General features: G+C 47.3%; 1 protein-coding gene across 1 annotated transcript in view; it reads left to right on the forward strand.

Moving 5' to 3' along the window:
- PRMT8 (protein arginine methyltransferase 8) overlaps positions 1–17339 on the forward strand; it is a 131633-nt gene that overhangs the window by 66555 nt on the left and 47739 nt on the right. Inside the window, exon 3 of the mRNA XM_074983650.1 lies at positions 6161–6316. Coding sequence (XP_074839751.1) covers positions 6161–6316 — 156 coding nt within the window. The remainder of the gene's footprint in view (positions 1–6160; positions 6317–17339) is intronic.

Consider the following 17339-nt stretch of genomic DNA (forward strand, 5'->3'; position numbering starts at 1 on the left):
CTGTATCTCAGTTTGCGGGGTGAGTTTCAGGGCTAGTGGTCAGAAAAACATGCTTGTAAATGAACTAAGCAACTTTGGCATAGGGCGACTGAGATACCAAACTCTGCCTAACCATCTCCCCCCTGCTCTGAAATTCATAAAGCCCCAAATATGCATAGTTTACATAAAGGGGTTCACTCTTCAAGGAGGGAAGGAGAAGATTGCTACCATTTCAATGCAACTGCCTCCTTCCTTCTGACAGTTACTGGACAGTTTATAGCATTTCTTTGTCTTAAAAATGTGGATTACATGGTCCAGCCCTTGGCTGGAAAGCACCTTGCAGTAAAGGGTGTGTCATTTTCTGTGTATACAAAGAGTTGCAGGAACATTTTTTTAAAATCTGGGTACCTAAAGCTAAGCTGCTAAACTCATAGTTAGACTCAGGTTTTCAAACCCACCAAATGGATTTAGACATTGTATTCCCATTCCAATTAACGATAGTTGAGCATGCAGATCCCCTAGGCATCTTTGAAAATCTCATCTCTAAGGTCAGATTTTGCATTCATGAAATACATTTTTTCTTTGAAAATCAGGCCCCAAAAACACAGGCTATGTCTACACTATGAAATAAAGTCAAATTTATTAAAGTGGACTTTGTAACGCTGGATTTTATAAAGCTGAAGTTGAGTGTCTGCACTTGATCACAAATTTGACTTAGTGTCCCCTCACTAAATCACCAAAGTTCAAAAGTTGCGGCAGTGCATTGTGGGAACCTATCCCACAGTTCCCTCAGCCCCATGGCATTCTGGGTGTTTTTGCTGGTGCATTATGGGAAAAAAATGCCCCAAAGTGGTTGTGGGTGTGTGATGTCATCTTTCCAGACTACATTGCCCTCATTCCCCTCCCATTGAAAACAAATGGCCATTTTTCAGAAGTGTCTTTCCTTGATGAGAGAAATAGTTTGAGTCATCTGCATTACAGACCTTGTTACCAAACGAGTTCTGAGAGCACTCAGGTTACTGAACCATTGCTACAGGTTGTTCCACTAGTTTTCTCCACTTCACATTTGTAAGGCAGCCTCCACCCCACTCTAAGCTCGCATAAGGAAGTTATATTTCTATGTGGTCAATGTTGGGATAATGTTTCATTCTCTCCCTTTTGAAAGAACAGTGACTTTAAAAATAACTTTACCAAATGTGTTCTGAGAGCACTCAGCTGGCTGAACCATGTCAACAAGTTGCTCAACTAATTGTCTCCCAGTGAAAAAAACTCCAAATAGGTGGGCTTCAGAAGATGAAGCCCTTGATACCCAAGTGAAACAAATTTGGCTCCATGTGACTAAGACTTCATATTATTCTCAAGGAAAGAAGACACGATGCAAAAGTGGTAGTGTATCGGTAGTGAATCTAGTTGAAGGAGCCAGGCTTGAAGCTGAGAGAGAGAGAGAAATCTGTAAGTGCTCACCACATAGGAGTGAAGAATGCTCTGGAAATGACATTGCACTCATGTCTCCAACAAGAGGCCAGCAGATGGTTAGAAGTATTTGCTCCAAACTCATTATGGATCCTCAAGACTAACAGAAGAGAAGGAAAGAATCCCAGAGGGCGTTGGTGTCTAGTGGCAGCTGGAAGGAGCCATTAGTAGTAGTAGTAGTAGGCATCCTTCAGTCTGCATAGTCTATGGATCGCGCCCTTTAAAGTTTCAATTGAGGACTTCATTTACAGCGTCTATTGTGACTATAAAGACTCACACGAGAGTGACAGTCCTTGCTGCATCTCTTTCAGATGTAGTGGGTGTCTGGCAAGTCCTTATTGTGCTTTCTGTGTGCTCGCTTCTCCTCTGCTAGCTGTCTGATCTTCAACTCGCTCTTCTGAAGGCCCTCGTGTAACCCCTGCCTCCATCTGCTGCGGTCGTCTGCTAGATCTTCCCAGTTGTCCAGCTCGATGTCTACCTCTCTGAGGTCTCTCTTGCAGACATCTTTGTAACGCAACTGGGGGCGTCTGGGAGGTCTTTTGCCAGAGGCTAGCTCACCATACAGGATGTCTTTTGGAATCCTTCCATCGTTCATCCTGTGGACGTGGCCAAGCCAGCGGAGTCAACGCTGCCTGAGGAGGGTGTGCATGGTTGGGATTCCAGCTTGCTCGAGGACGGCAGTGTTGGTCACTCTGTCCTTCCATGATATTCCAAGGATGCGACTGAGGCAGCGCAAGTGGAAGACGTTCAGCCTCTTTTCCTGGCGGGCATACAGGGTCCAAGTCTCGCTGCCATAAAGGAGGGTGCTGAGGATGCAGGCTCTGTAGACTTGCATTTTGGTGTGAGTGTACAGCTTGTTGTTATTCCACACTCTCTTGCTGAGTCTGGACAGAGTTGTGGCCACTTTTCCAATCCTCCTATTTAGCTCAGTGTCCAACAACAGGGTGTCAGTGATGGTGGACCCGAGGTAAACGAACTCGTGGACAACCTCTAATGTATAGTTGTCAATGCTGATTGATGGGGATTCAGCAACATCCTGACTGAGTACGTTCGTCTTCTTTAGGCTGATGGTAAGCCCAAAGTCCTTGCACGCTTTGGAGAACTGATCCAGCAGTTTTTGAAGCCGGTCTTCTGTGTGAGACACTACAGCAGCATCGTCTGCGAACAGCATGTCTCTGATGAGGACTTCTCGCACCTTAGACTTCGCTTTCAGCCTTGCAAGTTTAAACAGTTTCCCATCAGATCTTGTGTGCAGCAAGATGCCCTCTGTTGAAGATCCAGAGGCGTGCTTCAGGAGGAGTGCGAAGAAGATCCTGAACGATGTCGGAGCAAGCACGCATCCTTGTTTGACGCCGCTCCTGATTCTGAAAGCATCCAATAATGCGCCGTCATATTGGATGGTTCCTCTCATGTTTTCGTGGAACGACTGGATCATCTTCAGTAACCGTGGAGGGCAGCCTATCTTGTGGAGCAGTTTGAACAGACCATCCCTGCTGACCAAGTCAAAAGCCTTGGTCAAGTCAATGAAGGCTATGTAGAGTGGCTTTCTCTGCTCCCTGCACTTCTCCTGCAGCTGCCTCAGAGAGAAGACCATGTCAATGGTAGACCTCTCTGTGCGGAATCCGCACTGCGATTCGGGGTACACCCTCTCAGCAATCTTCTGGAGTCTGCCAAGGATGACGCGAGCGAACAGTTTACCAGTGATGCTTAGGAGGGAGATTCCACGGTAGTTGTCGCAGTCGCTTCTGTCTCCTTTGTTCTTATACAACGTTACAATGTTAGCGTCACACATATCCTGTGGAACCTCACCCTCTTTCCAGCACAGGCACAGTAGCTCATGCAGGGGTTCCAGGAGTGTGTCCGCGGCACATTTGATTACCTCTGGTGGTATACCAAACTGACCAGGGGCCTTTCCAGCTGCAATGCTGTCGATGGCTGTCTTCAGTTCATCCACAGTCGGCTCTTGGTCCATCAGAAATAGTAGTGGCTTGAGAAGAGAAAGGAAAGGAAAAGTAAAGGAAGCACTGGAAGATAGAAAAGTTGAGGAAAAAGCTAAGGGATTCCCTTGCTTCCTCTAGTGAAGAGAGAGCCCACAAGCTCCATTCTGTCATAGGAAATCTTCCCCCAAGCTGCACAATTTGGGAACAGAAACTACTGGCACCTTAGGGGGCCCAGCCCCCTAGAATTTCTGTAGCCTGGAGCCAATCCCTCAGTGCATGGTGCCTTGTGGGGGCCAGCCCCAGAGACTGTTGAGCAACCTGTTGACATAGTTCATTCAGTTGTGCACTGGGGAAGGCAGCCCCTAAAATTTCTGTGGCCAGGGGCCAGCTGCCAAGTGCATGCTTTCTTGGGAGGCCAGCCCCCTAAAGTTTCTGCATCGGGGGTCACCCCCTATAACATGGTGTAAATTCCAGAGGCTGAAGCTTTTAAGAATGAGCCCAGAAAATGTGAAGCAGAGAAAACAAGTTGCTTGTAAGGAAGAAGCCTTCACCCAATGGAGGACAGGATATGCCACTCTCTGGAAGCATGGTCTGCACTGCATAGCTGCCACATGGCGTGGTGGTGCAGGAGCTAGTCACATGGTGTGGCGGGGCAGATGCAAGTCCTCCAGGCCAGTGGTGGTGAGGGGCCTGCCCCATACATATGCGAACTGCAGAAAAGAAGTTTCTTGGCCTCTCCTGATAAATCTTGTGCAGAGAAGAAGCCTTCACTGCATGCAGGGCAGGATATGCCACTGTCTATAAGCCCAACCTTCATGTGATACAGTGGGGTGGGGACTAGCCCACCAGCAGAAATGAGATCCTGGCTTTGCTGATGGCTCCATGCAGATGCAATTGCCACATGGGCCAGAAAGAAAATGATTTCAAATTGCTGAGCTTCCTGTTTTCTACTTCCTGCAAACCTGGAGAGCAGCGGAGGTGAAAGCATCCATAACGGACACATTTGAGGCATTGTGGGATACTTCTGGAGGCCAATAAAATCAATTAAAGTAATGCTGTTTCCACAGTAGCATTAATTTGACCTTTTAAATTTGAACTTGGTGGAACACTGCATCAGAGGGTTGAGGCAAGACAGTCAACTTTAGCACCCCTTAAAATCAACCTGATGATATTTGCAGTGAAGACAGTCACATTGTAAAATTGAGCTAAGTGCCTTAAAATCACCTTTATGCTCTAGTGTAGACATAGCCACATAGTCAGGGCAGGAAACAGTAAATGGAGACAGAATGTGTCAGATCAGTAGTGAAAAACAAGCAAACAAGGGGACTGGAACAGAAGTAACACTGTTGCAGCAGCTCCTACTTCGCTCTCTCCTCTACCCCTTTCAGTATTTTATATCAAGTCACACTCTGTGAGAAAATGTCTTGTTTCACAGCAACATATTGATATAACCAGTGTCCCCTTGAAAGTAATCCACTCAGACGGACAAGTGGTTTGCACTTCAATCCATGGTAACCTTCTGCAATAGTGCTTCCATCTGTCTTTGGGGCTTTCATTTATTTTGGCATTCAAACTGCTTTCATCCTATTGCCTATGGTTACTCAGTGAGGACAGCAAGAGTAATCAGAGTCATTGCCTTTTTGACATGTCATGTTTTTAGGGGCACCTGAGTGACTCCTTAGTGCTAAAGTTGCTTTTGAAAATGGAATTTAGATACCTAGACCACTTGAGTGTTTTGGAAAATATTTCCCCAATTTTATTTTCCTCACACTCATGCATATGAGGATTAACTCAACTGATGTGAAGGGTCACACCTGTGTAAAAGTGGTGTGAGAAAGGAATTGGCCCCTTTCAGTAACAGCTTCTGAAGGAGGAACTGAATGCCTGAAGGACTGATCAAGAGAGAACCTTTAGATACTGCACACATACCCACTGGGAACTGGACTAAAATCCTTCTAGTACTGCAGCAGTGAGATGCAGTGAATAAGAGAATAAAATGTGAGTAAGGATATCTGTGCACTATTCCTTGGTCTGAAACTACTTGCTGTTAAACTTTGGGCAAGTCTGTTGAGCTGACGTTCTCAAGTATTTATGCAAGGGTTTCTGTTTTTGGGTGCCAAACTAACGCCAGCTAGAAATCTCAAAATGTGCTCCCATGGTATTGGACAATAGAAATCTTAGTCCTCAATCTCTCTGTGCTCCAGTCCCCATCCCCAACATGTAAGAGAGGAATAACAACCACTTTCCCACCCAGTGGGGAAACATACCAACAGTTCACGTCCAAGTGAGCTGTGACAGTCGTTGCCTTTTACTGTGTATCTAGTCATATATGTGAACCTAATGGAGCTGGTCTATGTCCAGTTCCTTGTGGAGGTACAAATATTATAAAGGCCTGATGCAACCAGCCACAATGTTTACTCTGTGTGGCAGTCTAAGCAGGAAACCCAAGAGGAGGAGCGGGAGGAAATTTGCATGGTTTTAGCCTATGCCCCCAGCAGTACTGTGGATTGACTGTAATTTCAGGTCACCATTTTTACGAGTAAAATAATAGTTGCAGGCAATAAGCGAAGATGAAGGAGACAGTGCTGATTCTTACTCATTCACTTCTTTGTAGTTTGCATTTCAAAGTGGTCTTGGTCTGTAATGATTCCCGAGTGTGTACCAAAGAACCTGAAAAACTCTTGGGCTGGTAAAGATGTTGGATTTGAATGATGCAACAAATTGTGCACCATCCATAAGTAAACATGTGATGCCTTCTTTCAACACAGGAAATGTTAAAGGATGAGGTGCGCACATTAACATATAGAAACTCCATGTATCACAATAAACATGTTTTTAAGGATAAGATTGTATTGGATGTTGGAAGTGGCACAGGAATCCTGTCAATGTTTGCTGCCAAGGCAGGAGCCAAGAAGGTGTACGGGGTAAGAAGAATTTTTCCTCACAAGTTTATTTTTGAGAAGGAGAGAGGGGGGAAACGTAAGTTTTCTTTTCTTTTTTAATGTTTCCGTGTCTTGTTTTGACGTACAACCTCACATTTTGGGCCAGATTCTCAGTTGGTATGAATGGGTACAGCTCCATTGATTCAGTGGATATGTGTCCATTTGCATCATCTAAGTATCTGGTCATTGATGTCCTTTCCAAGAGCAAAAGGTTCCCCCTTTTAGCTGTTGCATCTTTCCTTGTGATTGTTATATGTTTGACCTGCATTGATCCTACCAAAAAACACCCAACCAATCAACCAATGAAACAAAAACCCCTTTGCAGTGTCTTTTTCCTGCCAAAATTAAAAGGCCTTTGCTCCTCTTGGAAAAGTTGACAGGAAGTGTGCTGCCTTTTCTGATTTTTCTTATGTTCTCAGGACCTTCAAAGTGCCAGAAACAAATACCTTCAATCTAACCTTCCTGTGCATTGCAAACAGAGGAGCTGAAAAAGAAAGCATTTGTAGGCTTTCTGTAACCATTACTTCACTCCTCAGAAAATGCAGAGAATGATTAGATAGCTGGGTTTGTGATGACCAGGAGAACCGTATGGTGACTTGCCTGCCTGGTGTGAAGGTTGCAGATCTTTCGAGGCATCTAGACAGACTTATATGCAGTAGTGGGGAGGAGCCAGTGGTCGTGGTACATGTAGGTACCAATGACATAGGGAAGGGTAGGAGAGAAGTCCTGGAGGCCAAATTTAGGTTGCTAGGAAGGAGACTGAAATCCAGGACCTCTATGGTGGCATTCTCAGAAATGCTTCCAGTTCCACATGCAGAGGCAGGTAGGCAGGCAGAACTTCAGAGTCTCAATGCGGGGATGAGATGATGGTGTAGGGAAGAAGGGTTTAGATTTATTAGGAACTGGGGACACTTTTGGGGTAGGGGGAGCCTATACACTAAGGATGGGCTCCACCTAAACCAAGGTGGATCCAGGCTGCTGGCATTAAACTTTAAAAAGGTCGTAGAGCAGTGTTTAAACTAAGAGATGGGGGAAAGCCGATTGGTGCGGAGAAGCATGTAGATCGGACAGAGACTTCTCTTAGGTGAGACTCCATTGATAGAGATTCTCTAGAATTCAGTCAGAAAGAGAAGAAGAGAGATGATAAAGTATGGGCCAGATCAGATGAGAAAAAATCACACATAAAAGAATCCAATATGTCAGGGAAGGGAAGGCATATGAATAGTGGTAGTTTTTTAAAGTGCTTTTACACAAATGATAGAAGTCTGTCTAATAAGATGGGTGAATTAGAGTACCTCATATCAAAGGAGGAGATTGAAATAATAGGCATCATGGAAACCTGGTGGAATAAGGACAATCAGTGGGACACTATCATACTAGGATGTAAAATATATCGGAAGGACAGAATGGGTCGAGCGGGTGGCAGAGTGGTACTATATGTGAAAGATAATATAGAATCAAATGAAATAAAAATCCTAAATGGATCAAAATGTTCCATAGAATCTCTATGGATAGCAAGTCCTTCCTCTGATGGGAATATAGCACTAGGGATGTATTATCGACCACCTGACCAGGACAGTGATAGGGATGCTGAAATGCTAAGGGAGATTAGAGAGGCTATCAAAATAAAAAACTCAATAATAATGGGGGATTTCAATTATTCCCATACTGACTGGGTACATGTCACCTTAGGAAGGGATTCAGAGAGAAAATTTCTTGATGCCTTAAATGACTGCTTCTTGGAGCAGCTGGTACAGGAACCCACAAGGGGAGAAGCAATTCTTGATTTAGTACTGAGTGGAACACAGGATCTGGTCCAAGAGGTAACTATTACAGGACCGCTTGGAAATAGTGACCATAACATAATAACATTTAATATTCCTGTGTTGGGAAGAACACCGCAACAGTCCAACACTCTGGCTACGTCTACACATGCACGCTACATCGAAATAGGCTATTTTGATGAGTAAGGTCTACACGTCCTCCAGGGCTGGCAACATCAACGTTCAACATCGACGTTGCGCAGCACCACATCGAAATAGGCGCTGCAAGGGAACGTCTACACGCCAAAGTGGCACACATCAAAATAAGGGTGCCAGGCACAGCTGCAGACAGGGTCACAGGGCGGACTAGCGCTTCCTGGGCAACAGCTAGCCGCTCCCTTAAAGGGCCCCTCCCAGACACATGCAGCCTGCACAGCACACGGTCTGCAGAGCCATAGGCACGCACACCTCGAGCGACGCAGTCATGATGGACCCCCAGCAGCAGCAGCAGCCAGAGGTCCACCCAGCCGCCCCTGCAGGAGCAGTGCTCGCCCTGCTCCATGCCATGCAGGAGGCAGCTGAGCACCTCCTTGCCACAGAGGAGGAGCTGCCTGCAGGAGAGCAGGACGCAATCCCCAACCCTGCAGCACCCCGCCCCCCCCGCCTCATACATCACCGGCTGTGGAGCTACCCCACGAGCACCGACTGGTGGGAGTGGCTGGTGCTCGGAGAGTGGGACGACGACCGCTGGCTCAGGAACTTTCGCATGAGCCGGCAGACATTTCTGGAGCTATGCCAGTGGCTCACCCCCGCACTCAGGCACCAGGACACCGCCATGCGGCGTGCTCTCAGTGTGGAGAAACGGGTTGGCATCACTGTCTGGAAGCTGGCCACTCCAGACAGCTACCGATCCGTGGGACAGAAGTTTGGCGTCGGCAAGGCCACTGTCAGGGCTGTCCTCATGGAGGTAAGAGGACCCATGGGGGGACGGGGAGGCAGCTCTGGGAGGGCAGGGGAGGTGAGGGGGGCCCTGGCAGGGGAGGGGAGGGCAGGGGAGGGGAGGCGGACCCTGGCAGGGGAAGGGAGGGCAGGGGAGGGGAGGGGGGCCCTGGAAGGGGAGGGGAGGGGAGGGGAGGGGGACCCTGGCAGGGGAGGGCCACACACACCCTGCACACCCCTCATTGGTGCTCTCCCATGTGCTTTCCCTGCAGGTCATCCGTGCCATCAACGCCATGCTCCTCCGCAGGCTCGTGAGGCTGGGGGACACGGATGCTGCCATCGCAGGCTTTGCCACCCTGGGCTTCCCCAATTGCTTCAGGGCTGTGGATGGGACTCACATCCCCATCCGTGCCCCGGAGCACAGTGGAGGACACTACATAAACAGGAAGGGCTACCACTCAGTGGTCCTCCAGGCCTTGGTGGACAGCCGGGGCCGTTTCCTGGACATTTATGTGGGCTGGCCTGGCAGCACCCACGACGCCCGGGTATTCCGGAACTCGGGCCTGTGCCGCCGGCTGGAGGCGGGGACCTACATCCCCCAGCGGGAGATCCCTGTGGGGGACACCACCATGCCCCTCTGCGTCATTGCAGATGTGGCATACCCCCTCTGGCCCTGGCTCATGCGCCCGTACACGGGCCATCTGTCTGCCAGCCAGGAGCGCTTCAACCAGTGCCTGAACCACGCGCACCAGGTGGTGGAGCGCACATTTGGCCACCTCAAAGGGCGCTGGAGGTGTCTCCTCACCCGCCTGGATGCGGGCCCCACCAACATCCCCCAGATTGTGGGTGCATGCAGCGCCCTACACAACCTGGTGGAGAGCAAGGGGGAGGCATTCTTTCACGGCTGGGCTGTGGAGGCCGGCAGGGCTGATGTGCAGCCACCCGCTGCCCCCAGTCGCCAAGTGGACCCCGAAGGGACCCGGGTCCGGGAGGCCCTGCGGGCCCAGTTCGACGAGGCCGCAGGGTGAACGCTGGCAGGCCCCCCACTGCCCCCCCCATCCTCCACAGCACTCCCTGCCCCTACGCCCACACCACAGAGCACCCAAGAGCACCCCCCCCCACTTTTCTTGTAAAAATAAAAGCAGACAGTTGTTTGTCAAATCTCTGGGGTGTAGCTTTCCCCCTCCTCAGGCTGGCTGCCTTCTAGCTCTCCCTTCCCCTAGCCACTAACTGCCGCCCCCGATTCAAACCCAGCTCGGCTCCTCCCTCCTCTTTGTTCAGGGCAGAGGTGTAACCTGCCAGTTGTAGCCCCAGGATCATCCTTAGCCACTGGGAGCTATTCAGCTTGTTTCTCATATGTAGCCTGAGTCTCGCATTTGCACTCCCCCCACTCCATCACATGCTGCTGCTGCTGCTGCTGCTGGGTGTCCTACCCCCTCCCCCCAGGGAACCCTAGAGGTTCCGCTCCCCCCAGCCCCAGGGATGGGGCATGGCACTGTCGTGCTGGGGGGAGCAGGGGTTGATGGACTCTTCTGAGGGACATGCCACTGCTGTCCTTGGGGCCATGGTCATCTGGGCATGTGGAGGGCCCTGGTTATATCTATTACCCCCACCCCTCAACCCCAGGGGTGTGCACCGGGGGGTTACATACCTGATGGTCCAATCCCATGCTCGGGGGACACCCGAGGGGCGGACGCCCGGTTGGAGCTCCGGGACAGCATCATTATTTGGAGTCCGATGTTGCTGGAGGAGGAGGGGGACTCCTCCTCCTCCTCCTGCTCCAGTGCCCCGGGGGTGGGCTCCTGGGGGGGGCCCCGGGGTGCGGGACTTGCCTCCGGGGCAGACTCCGCCTCCGGGGCCTGCTGGGGCTCCTCAGCCGAGGTGTCAAGAGTGGCCGGAGGGGAGGAGGTGTGCCGGGGGCCCAGGATGTCCCTGAGCTCCCTGTAAAAGGGGCAAGTGATGGGGGCAGCCCCAGATCGGCCGGCCGCATCCCGGGCCCGGGCATAACCGTGGCGCATCTCCTTCACTTTACTCTGGACATGATCCGGAGTGTGGGCAGGGTGACCCCGGGCGGCCAGGCCCTCGGCCAGCCGAGCGAACGCATCGGCGTTCTGCCTCTTGCTCCCCATTACCTGGAGCACCTCCTCCTCGCTCCAGAGCCCCAGCAGGTCCCAAAGCTTGGCCTCCGTCCAGGAGGGGCCCCGCTGCTACTTCGCCGCCTGGCTCCTGGGCTGGGAGCCCTGGCTCCCCTTGGGGGGGTCCCCTGGGGGGGCTGCCGGGCGGCCATCGTGTTGGGTGGGGGTGTGGGTGGCTGTGGAGGAGCGTGCAGGCTAGCCGCGTGTTACTGCTGCTGCCTGCACGCGCTCTCAGCTTCCTGCACAGGAAGGGAGGGGGCAGGGAGCTTTAAGGGGCTGCTCTACATGGCCGCCATTGAGCTCAGGGGCTGGAGAGAGCGTCTCTCAACCCCTCAGCTGATGGCCACCATGAAGGACCCCGCAATTTCGATGTTGTGGGACGCGCAACGACTACACGTTCCCTACTTCGACGTTGAACGTCGAAGTAGGGCGCTATTCCCATCCCCTCATGGGGTTAGCGGCTTCGACATCTCGCCACCTAACGTCGATGTTAACTTCGAAATAGCGCCCAACATGTGTAGCCGTGACGGTCGCTATTTCGAAGTTGGTGCCGCTACTTCGAAGTAGTGTGCACGAGTAGACGCAGCTTCTGGCATTTAATTTCAAAAAGGGGAATTACACAAAAATGAGGAGGTTAGTTAAACAGAAATTAAGAGGTAGAGTAACTAGAGTAAAATCCCTGCAAGCTGCTTGGAACTTTTCAAAGATACCATATTAGAGGCCCAACTTAAATGTATACCCCAAATTAAAAAACGCAGGAAGAGACCTAAAAAAGAGCCACCATGGCTTAACAACCATGTAAAAGAGGCAGTGAGAGATAAAAAGTCATCTTTTAAAAAGTGGAAGTCAAATCCTAGTGATCAAAATAGAAAGGAACATAAACACTGCCAAACTAAATGTAAAAATGTAATAAGAAAAGCCAAAAAAGATTTTGAGGAACAGTTAGCTATAAATTCAAAAAACAATAGTAAAATGTTTTTTTAAGTACATTAGGAGCAGGAAGCCTGCTAAAAAAGCAGTGGGGCCCCTGGATGCTAGAGACATAAAAGGAACAATCACGGAAGATAATGCCATTGTGGAAAAACTAAATGATTTCTTTGCTTCAGTCTTCACGTCTGAGGATGTTAGAAAGATTCCCACATCTGAGCCATCCTTTATAGGTGACAAATCTGAGGAACTGTCCCAGATTCAAATGTGATTAGAGAAGGTTTTGGAACTAATTGATGAGTTAAACAGTCACAAGTCTCCGGGACTGGATGGTATTCACCCAAGGGTTCGGAAAGAACTCAAATGTGAAATTGCGAAACTATTAACGGTGGTTTGTAACTTATCCTTTAAATCAGCTTCGGTACCCAGTGATTGGAAGACAGCTAATATAACACCAATATTTAAAAAGGGCTGTAAAGGAGACCCTAGCAATTATAGACCAGTAAGTCTAAAGTCAGTACTGGGCAAATTATGAGAAACAATAGTAAAGAATAAAATTGTCAGACACGTAGAAGAACATGATTTGTTGAGCAAAAGTCAACATGGTTTCTGTAAAGGGAAGTCGTGTCTTACTAATCTATTAGAGTTCTTTGAAGGGGTTAACAAGCATGCAGATGGGGGGATCCAGTAGACATAGTATACTTAGATTTCCAGAAAGCCTTTGACATGGTCCCTCACCAAAGGCTTTTATGTAAATTAGGTGGTCATGGGATAGGAGGAAAGATCCTTTCTTGGACTGGGAACTGGTTAAAAGACAGGAAACAAAGGCTAGGAATAAATGGTAAATTTTCACAATGGAAGGGTGTAACTAGTGGCGTTCCCCAAGGGTCAGTCCTGGGACCAATCTTGTTCAACTTATTCATCAATGATCTAGAGAAAGGGGTAAGCAGTCAGGTGGCAAAGTTTGCAGATAACACCAAAGTGTTCAGGATAGTCAAAACCAAAGCAGACTGTGAAGAACTTCAAAAAATCTCAGCAAACTGAGTGATTTGGCAGCAAAATGGCAAATGAAATTTAATGTGGGTAAGTGTAAGGTAATGCACATTGGGAAAAATAACCCCAATTATACATACAATATGATGGGGGCAAATTTAGCTACAACAGATCAGGAAAGGGATCTTGGAATTATAGTGGATAGTTCTCTGAAAACATCCACACAGTGTGCAGCAGCAGTCAGTAAAGCAAACAGGATGTTAGGAATAATTAAAAAAGGGATAGAAAATAAGACAAAGAATATCTTACTTCCCCTATATAAAACTATGGTACACCCACATCTTGAGTACTGCGTGCAGATGTGGTCTCCTCACCTCAAAAAAGATATATTGGCATTAGAAAATGTTCAGAAAAGGGCAACTAAAATGATGAAGGGTTTGGAACGGGTCCCATATGAGGAGAGGCTAGAGAGGCTGGGACTTTTCAGTCTAGAAAAGAGGAGACTGAGGGGCAATATGATAGAGATATATAAAATCATGAGTGGTGTGGAGAAGGTGAATACAGCAAAGTTATTTACTTGTTCCCATAATATAAGAACTAGAGGACACCAAATGAAATTAATGGGTAGCAGGTTCAAAACTAATAAAAGAAAGTTTTCCTTCACACAGCGCACAGTCAACCTGTGGAACTCCTTGCCAGAGGATGCTGTGAAGGCCAGGACTCTAACAGAGTTTAAAAAAGAGCTCGATAAATGTTTGGAGGTTAGGTCCATAGATGGTTATTAGCAAGGGGTAAGGTATGGTGCCTAGCCTCTTGTCGAAGGCGGGAGATGGATGGCAGGAGACAAATCGTTTGATCTTTGTCTTCGGTTCACCTCCCCGGGGCACCTGGCATTGGCTACTGTCGGCAGACAGGATACTGGGCTAGATGGACCTTTGGTCTGACCCAGTATGTATGGCCATTCTTATGTTCTTATGTTAAATGTACTGTGTGCAGGAAACTGAAGTTCAGTTCTACTCTGAGAAGTGCAAATGTAGCAGTTGCATCTTCTTATTCAACGGGCCTCCTTCCTGTGTGTATTCAGTTATTTCTGCTGACTTCAAAATGAATGATATAAAGTTCTTATTGCTTTTCAACCCTGTTTGCCCTGTGGAGCCAAAATAGCTCAGAGATAGAGAGCTGGATTTTATTTTTTCTTGTGCCTCATTGACAAAATCGTTTTCTAAGTTCCAATCACTTACAGCTGTGCATTGTAGGCAACAGGGTTGCCTGAACAGATGTAACTGAGGACTCGGGTGAAGGATCTGTACTATTACTGATGGAGCATGAAAGGCAAAGCACTCAGCTTGACTTTTAGACTTAATTTTCAAAAATGGCCCTTGATTTTGAATGCTGCAATTTTAGAGTGCCTGACCTGAGGCACCAGGGATGTCAGGTTGAGCAGTGCAACATGGATCTTGCCAAATCCAAAGCTACTATTGAAAATGTTAGCTTTAGAGTTTTGGCTCAGAATGCGTGGCTGGCAGTGAGAAAGCATATATATATTTTTTCCTGTAAACTGAGCAGATTTGACCTGAAGCCTTAGTGAAAATAAACATGGAGTACCATGCAATGACATTTTAATGGGCACTTTTCAGAACAGAATTGACCTCTATGCTGCCTGTATGGTGGTAAAGATCCCCAAACATGCTAGGCCTTCATGCACATTAAAAAGCCATTTCAAAGACTTTTCACACAGGGCTATGTGAGCTGTCCCATTTTTTCTTGATACGCAAAATAGGAAATAACTGTGGTGCCTCAGACAGCACATGTGGGAATTATTGGTAAATGCAGACTTTTAAAAGTCACTTATGGCATGCATGTAACCTACCAGCCAGAGAGCTACTGGCAGAATTTTCTTAAATTGTTCTCTCAGCCTCTTCTCTGCTGCGGCTACACTGTAGCTCTAACTTCAGATAACTTGAACAATTCCTGCAACACAAATTGCATGAGGAGTTACCTTATTTCAAACTCGGTGTAGAAATAAGGGGCTATATTGAGGTTTCTCTTACCCCTGTCCTGACAAGGGGTAGTGGAAATGGAATGTTGCACTGAAATTAGCGCTGCTATTTTGAGCATGGTATTTAGCCCTGGAGTTGCTACTTTGGGATGCATTTGTTCAAATGTATCCTGAAATAGCAGGAATAGTGTAGCTATAGCCCTCCTCTCATTCAAGTCCCAGTTCACTTGTTCTCTTGTCTAGTTCTCCTCCTGCCTCCCAGTTCAAGTTCTTGAATGTATGCTTTTCCCACTGCGTATTTCCCCACTCACCTTCTAGGGCATCCATGGGGTTTCAAACAAATGCAGGAGGGTCAGTGTGACAATGGGGGCAGGTCACAGAGCTGTTGCAGGAGTTTACTAAATGACTTGGTGTCAGAACACAGAGAAGAGAGCAGGAATGTGGCTTGTTCCTGGCTGGGGTGTAAACCTGACACTAGCTCCCGTATTGGAGGTATGTAAACCATGAACAAAGAGCCTCTTTCTACAGGCAAACTGTCTGCATTCTATGGTGTTTTAGACAAGCTAGGCAGTAAAAGGAATTATAAATTGACACATTAGGACATGAAGGCATGTGTCTGACATTAGCTTAACTGGTATTAATTTAATTAGGAGATAAACACAATACAGAAAACATTATAGAGCAGCAAGCTACAAAAATGAAGGCTTTTTAGCTCTTTAGTATGAGAGTGTATGCTCTCGCTTTTTGGACAAATGACCCAAAAATCAGGTTGCTGGGTGTAATGGTGCAGTTAGAATTGCTGTGGGTTTTTTGTTTTGTTTAGTTTTGTTTTTTTGCCAGGGATTTGAAGGCTGGTGTGTAAAGTTCAGGAACCATTGCTCACTATTCCTTGTGTGTGTGTGTGTGTGTGTTGGGCAAGAACAAGGTGGATCACATAGGCTCCGTTGTAACCATTGGGAAGCACAAAGTCTCCCATCTTCTAGGTTAGCAAGAGTGGAAGTCTATACAAAGGAAGTGGTAAGGATGTAGTAAGGAGCTAAAAGTTAGCTATGCAAATCGATGGTCAGTGTGTGAGGGGAATGCTCAGGAAGAGGACGATAGGCTTAGGGATCATATTCACATTTGCGAAGCAAATCAAAGGCAGAGCTGGGAAGAGAAAGGTTGGATTAGAGCTGATTGGAGAAACTTAAATGGGATCGTACTCTATCAGATGTTGAAATTCTATCTAATAAAAAAGATGACAATTTAAAGGGTGACATGTTAAAGGGGTGATGATTAAAGAGTCTGGGGCTCCAGCTGCCACAGTATCAGCAGCTGAGAATGCAGGGCCCTTTTGAATCACCAGGCTCTGCAGCCGGTGTCCTCCTTTGTCCTCCCCACCCCCATTCACAGGCCTGGTGGTTACACCTCAAACCCTTTCACTTGTGCCTCAGTAGTTACTCCCAAATATTGAGCTAGTGTTGCCAAGCTAGCTACGGAAACTGGAAATATTTTAGGTGCCACCACTATACAATATAACAACAATCATGATAAGTGTGCCGGGGACATGGATTGGAAAATCCATCAAGGCAATTCAATAAAGGCAAATGTTAAGAGGTTCATGGAGGAAGAAATAATTAAATGTGCACGTTTGAAATTGAAGGATATTGGCGAGGCAGCAGTCTTGCAGTTAAAGCAACTGTAGAGGGATATTAAACTGAATTCTTGTTCTGATGCTACTGTTAAAAAGCCACATGTTTATCATGGGTTGTAGCAATAAGAAGGGCAAAAATCCAGCAAGGTTATATTTGTTCTCTGCCTGGCACTGTTTTGGATTGATCAGTTTACTGGATAGTTTTGGGTACCATGTTTTTAAAAAGAGACACATTAGAAGACTCAGAGATCAAAAATTACAGTTTTCTAGAACTATTAAAGCACTTTGACAAATATGGGTAATTATAATGATCCCTGTTTTCCCAGTGAAGGAACTGAGGCAAGGACAGCTTAAATGACATGCCTAGGGTCAGGCAATGTTAAAGGCAAAGGAATGACTTGTAACTCCTCATTACATGTCCATTTAAAAGACTTAAAATGTGACTTACGAGGAAAACTGAAGAGAACTGACAGTGTGCAGTCTGGCAAAAATGTGATGGAGTTGAAAGTTGGAGTTATCTATTTATAAAAATGAGAAAAGGGAATTTAAAAGAAGACAAGCATCAGTAATTCCCATTATTCCAGTGAGGAAAAAGCAAGGACACCTTCAACTTGAA

Source organism: Carettochelys insculpta, chromosome 1 (assembly GCF_033958435.1).
Source record: "Carettochelys insculpta isolate YL-2023 chromosome 1, ASM3395843v1, whole genome shotgun sequence".
Lineage (NCBI taxonomy): Eukaryota > Metazoa > Chordata > Testudines > Carettochelyidae > Carettochelys > Carettochelys insculpta.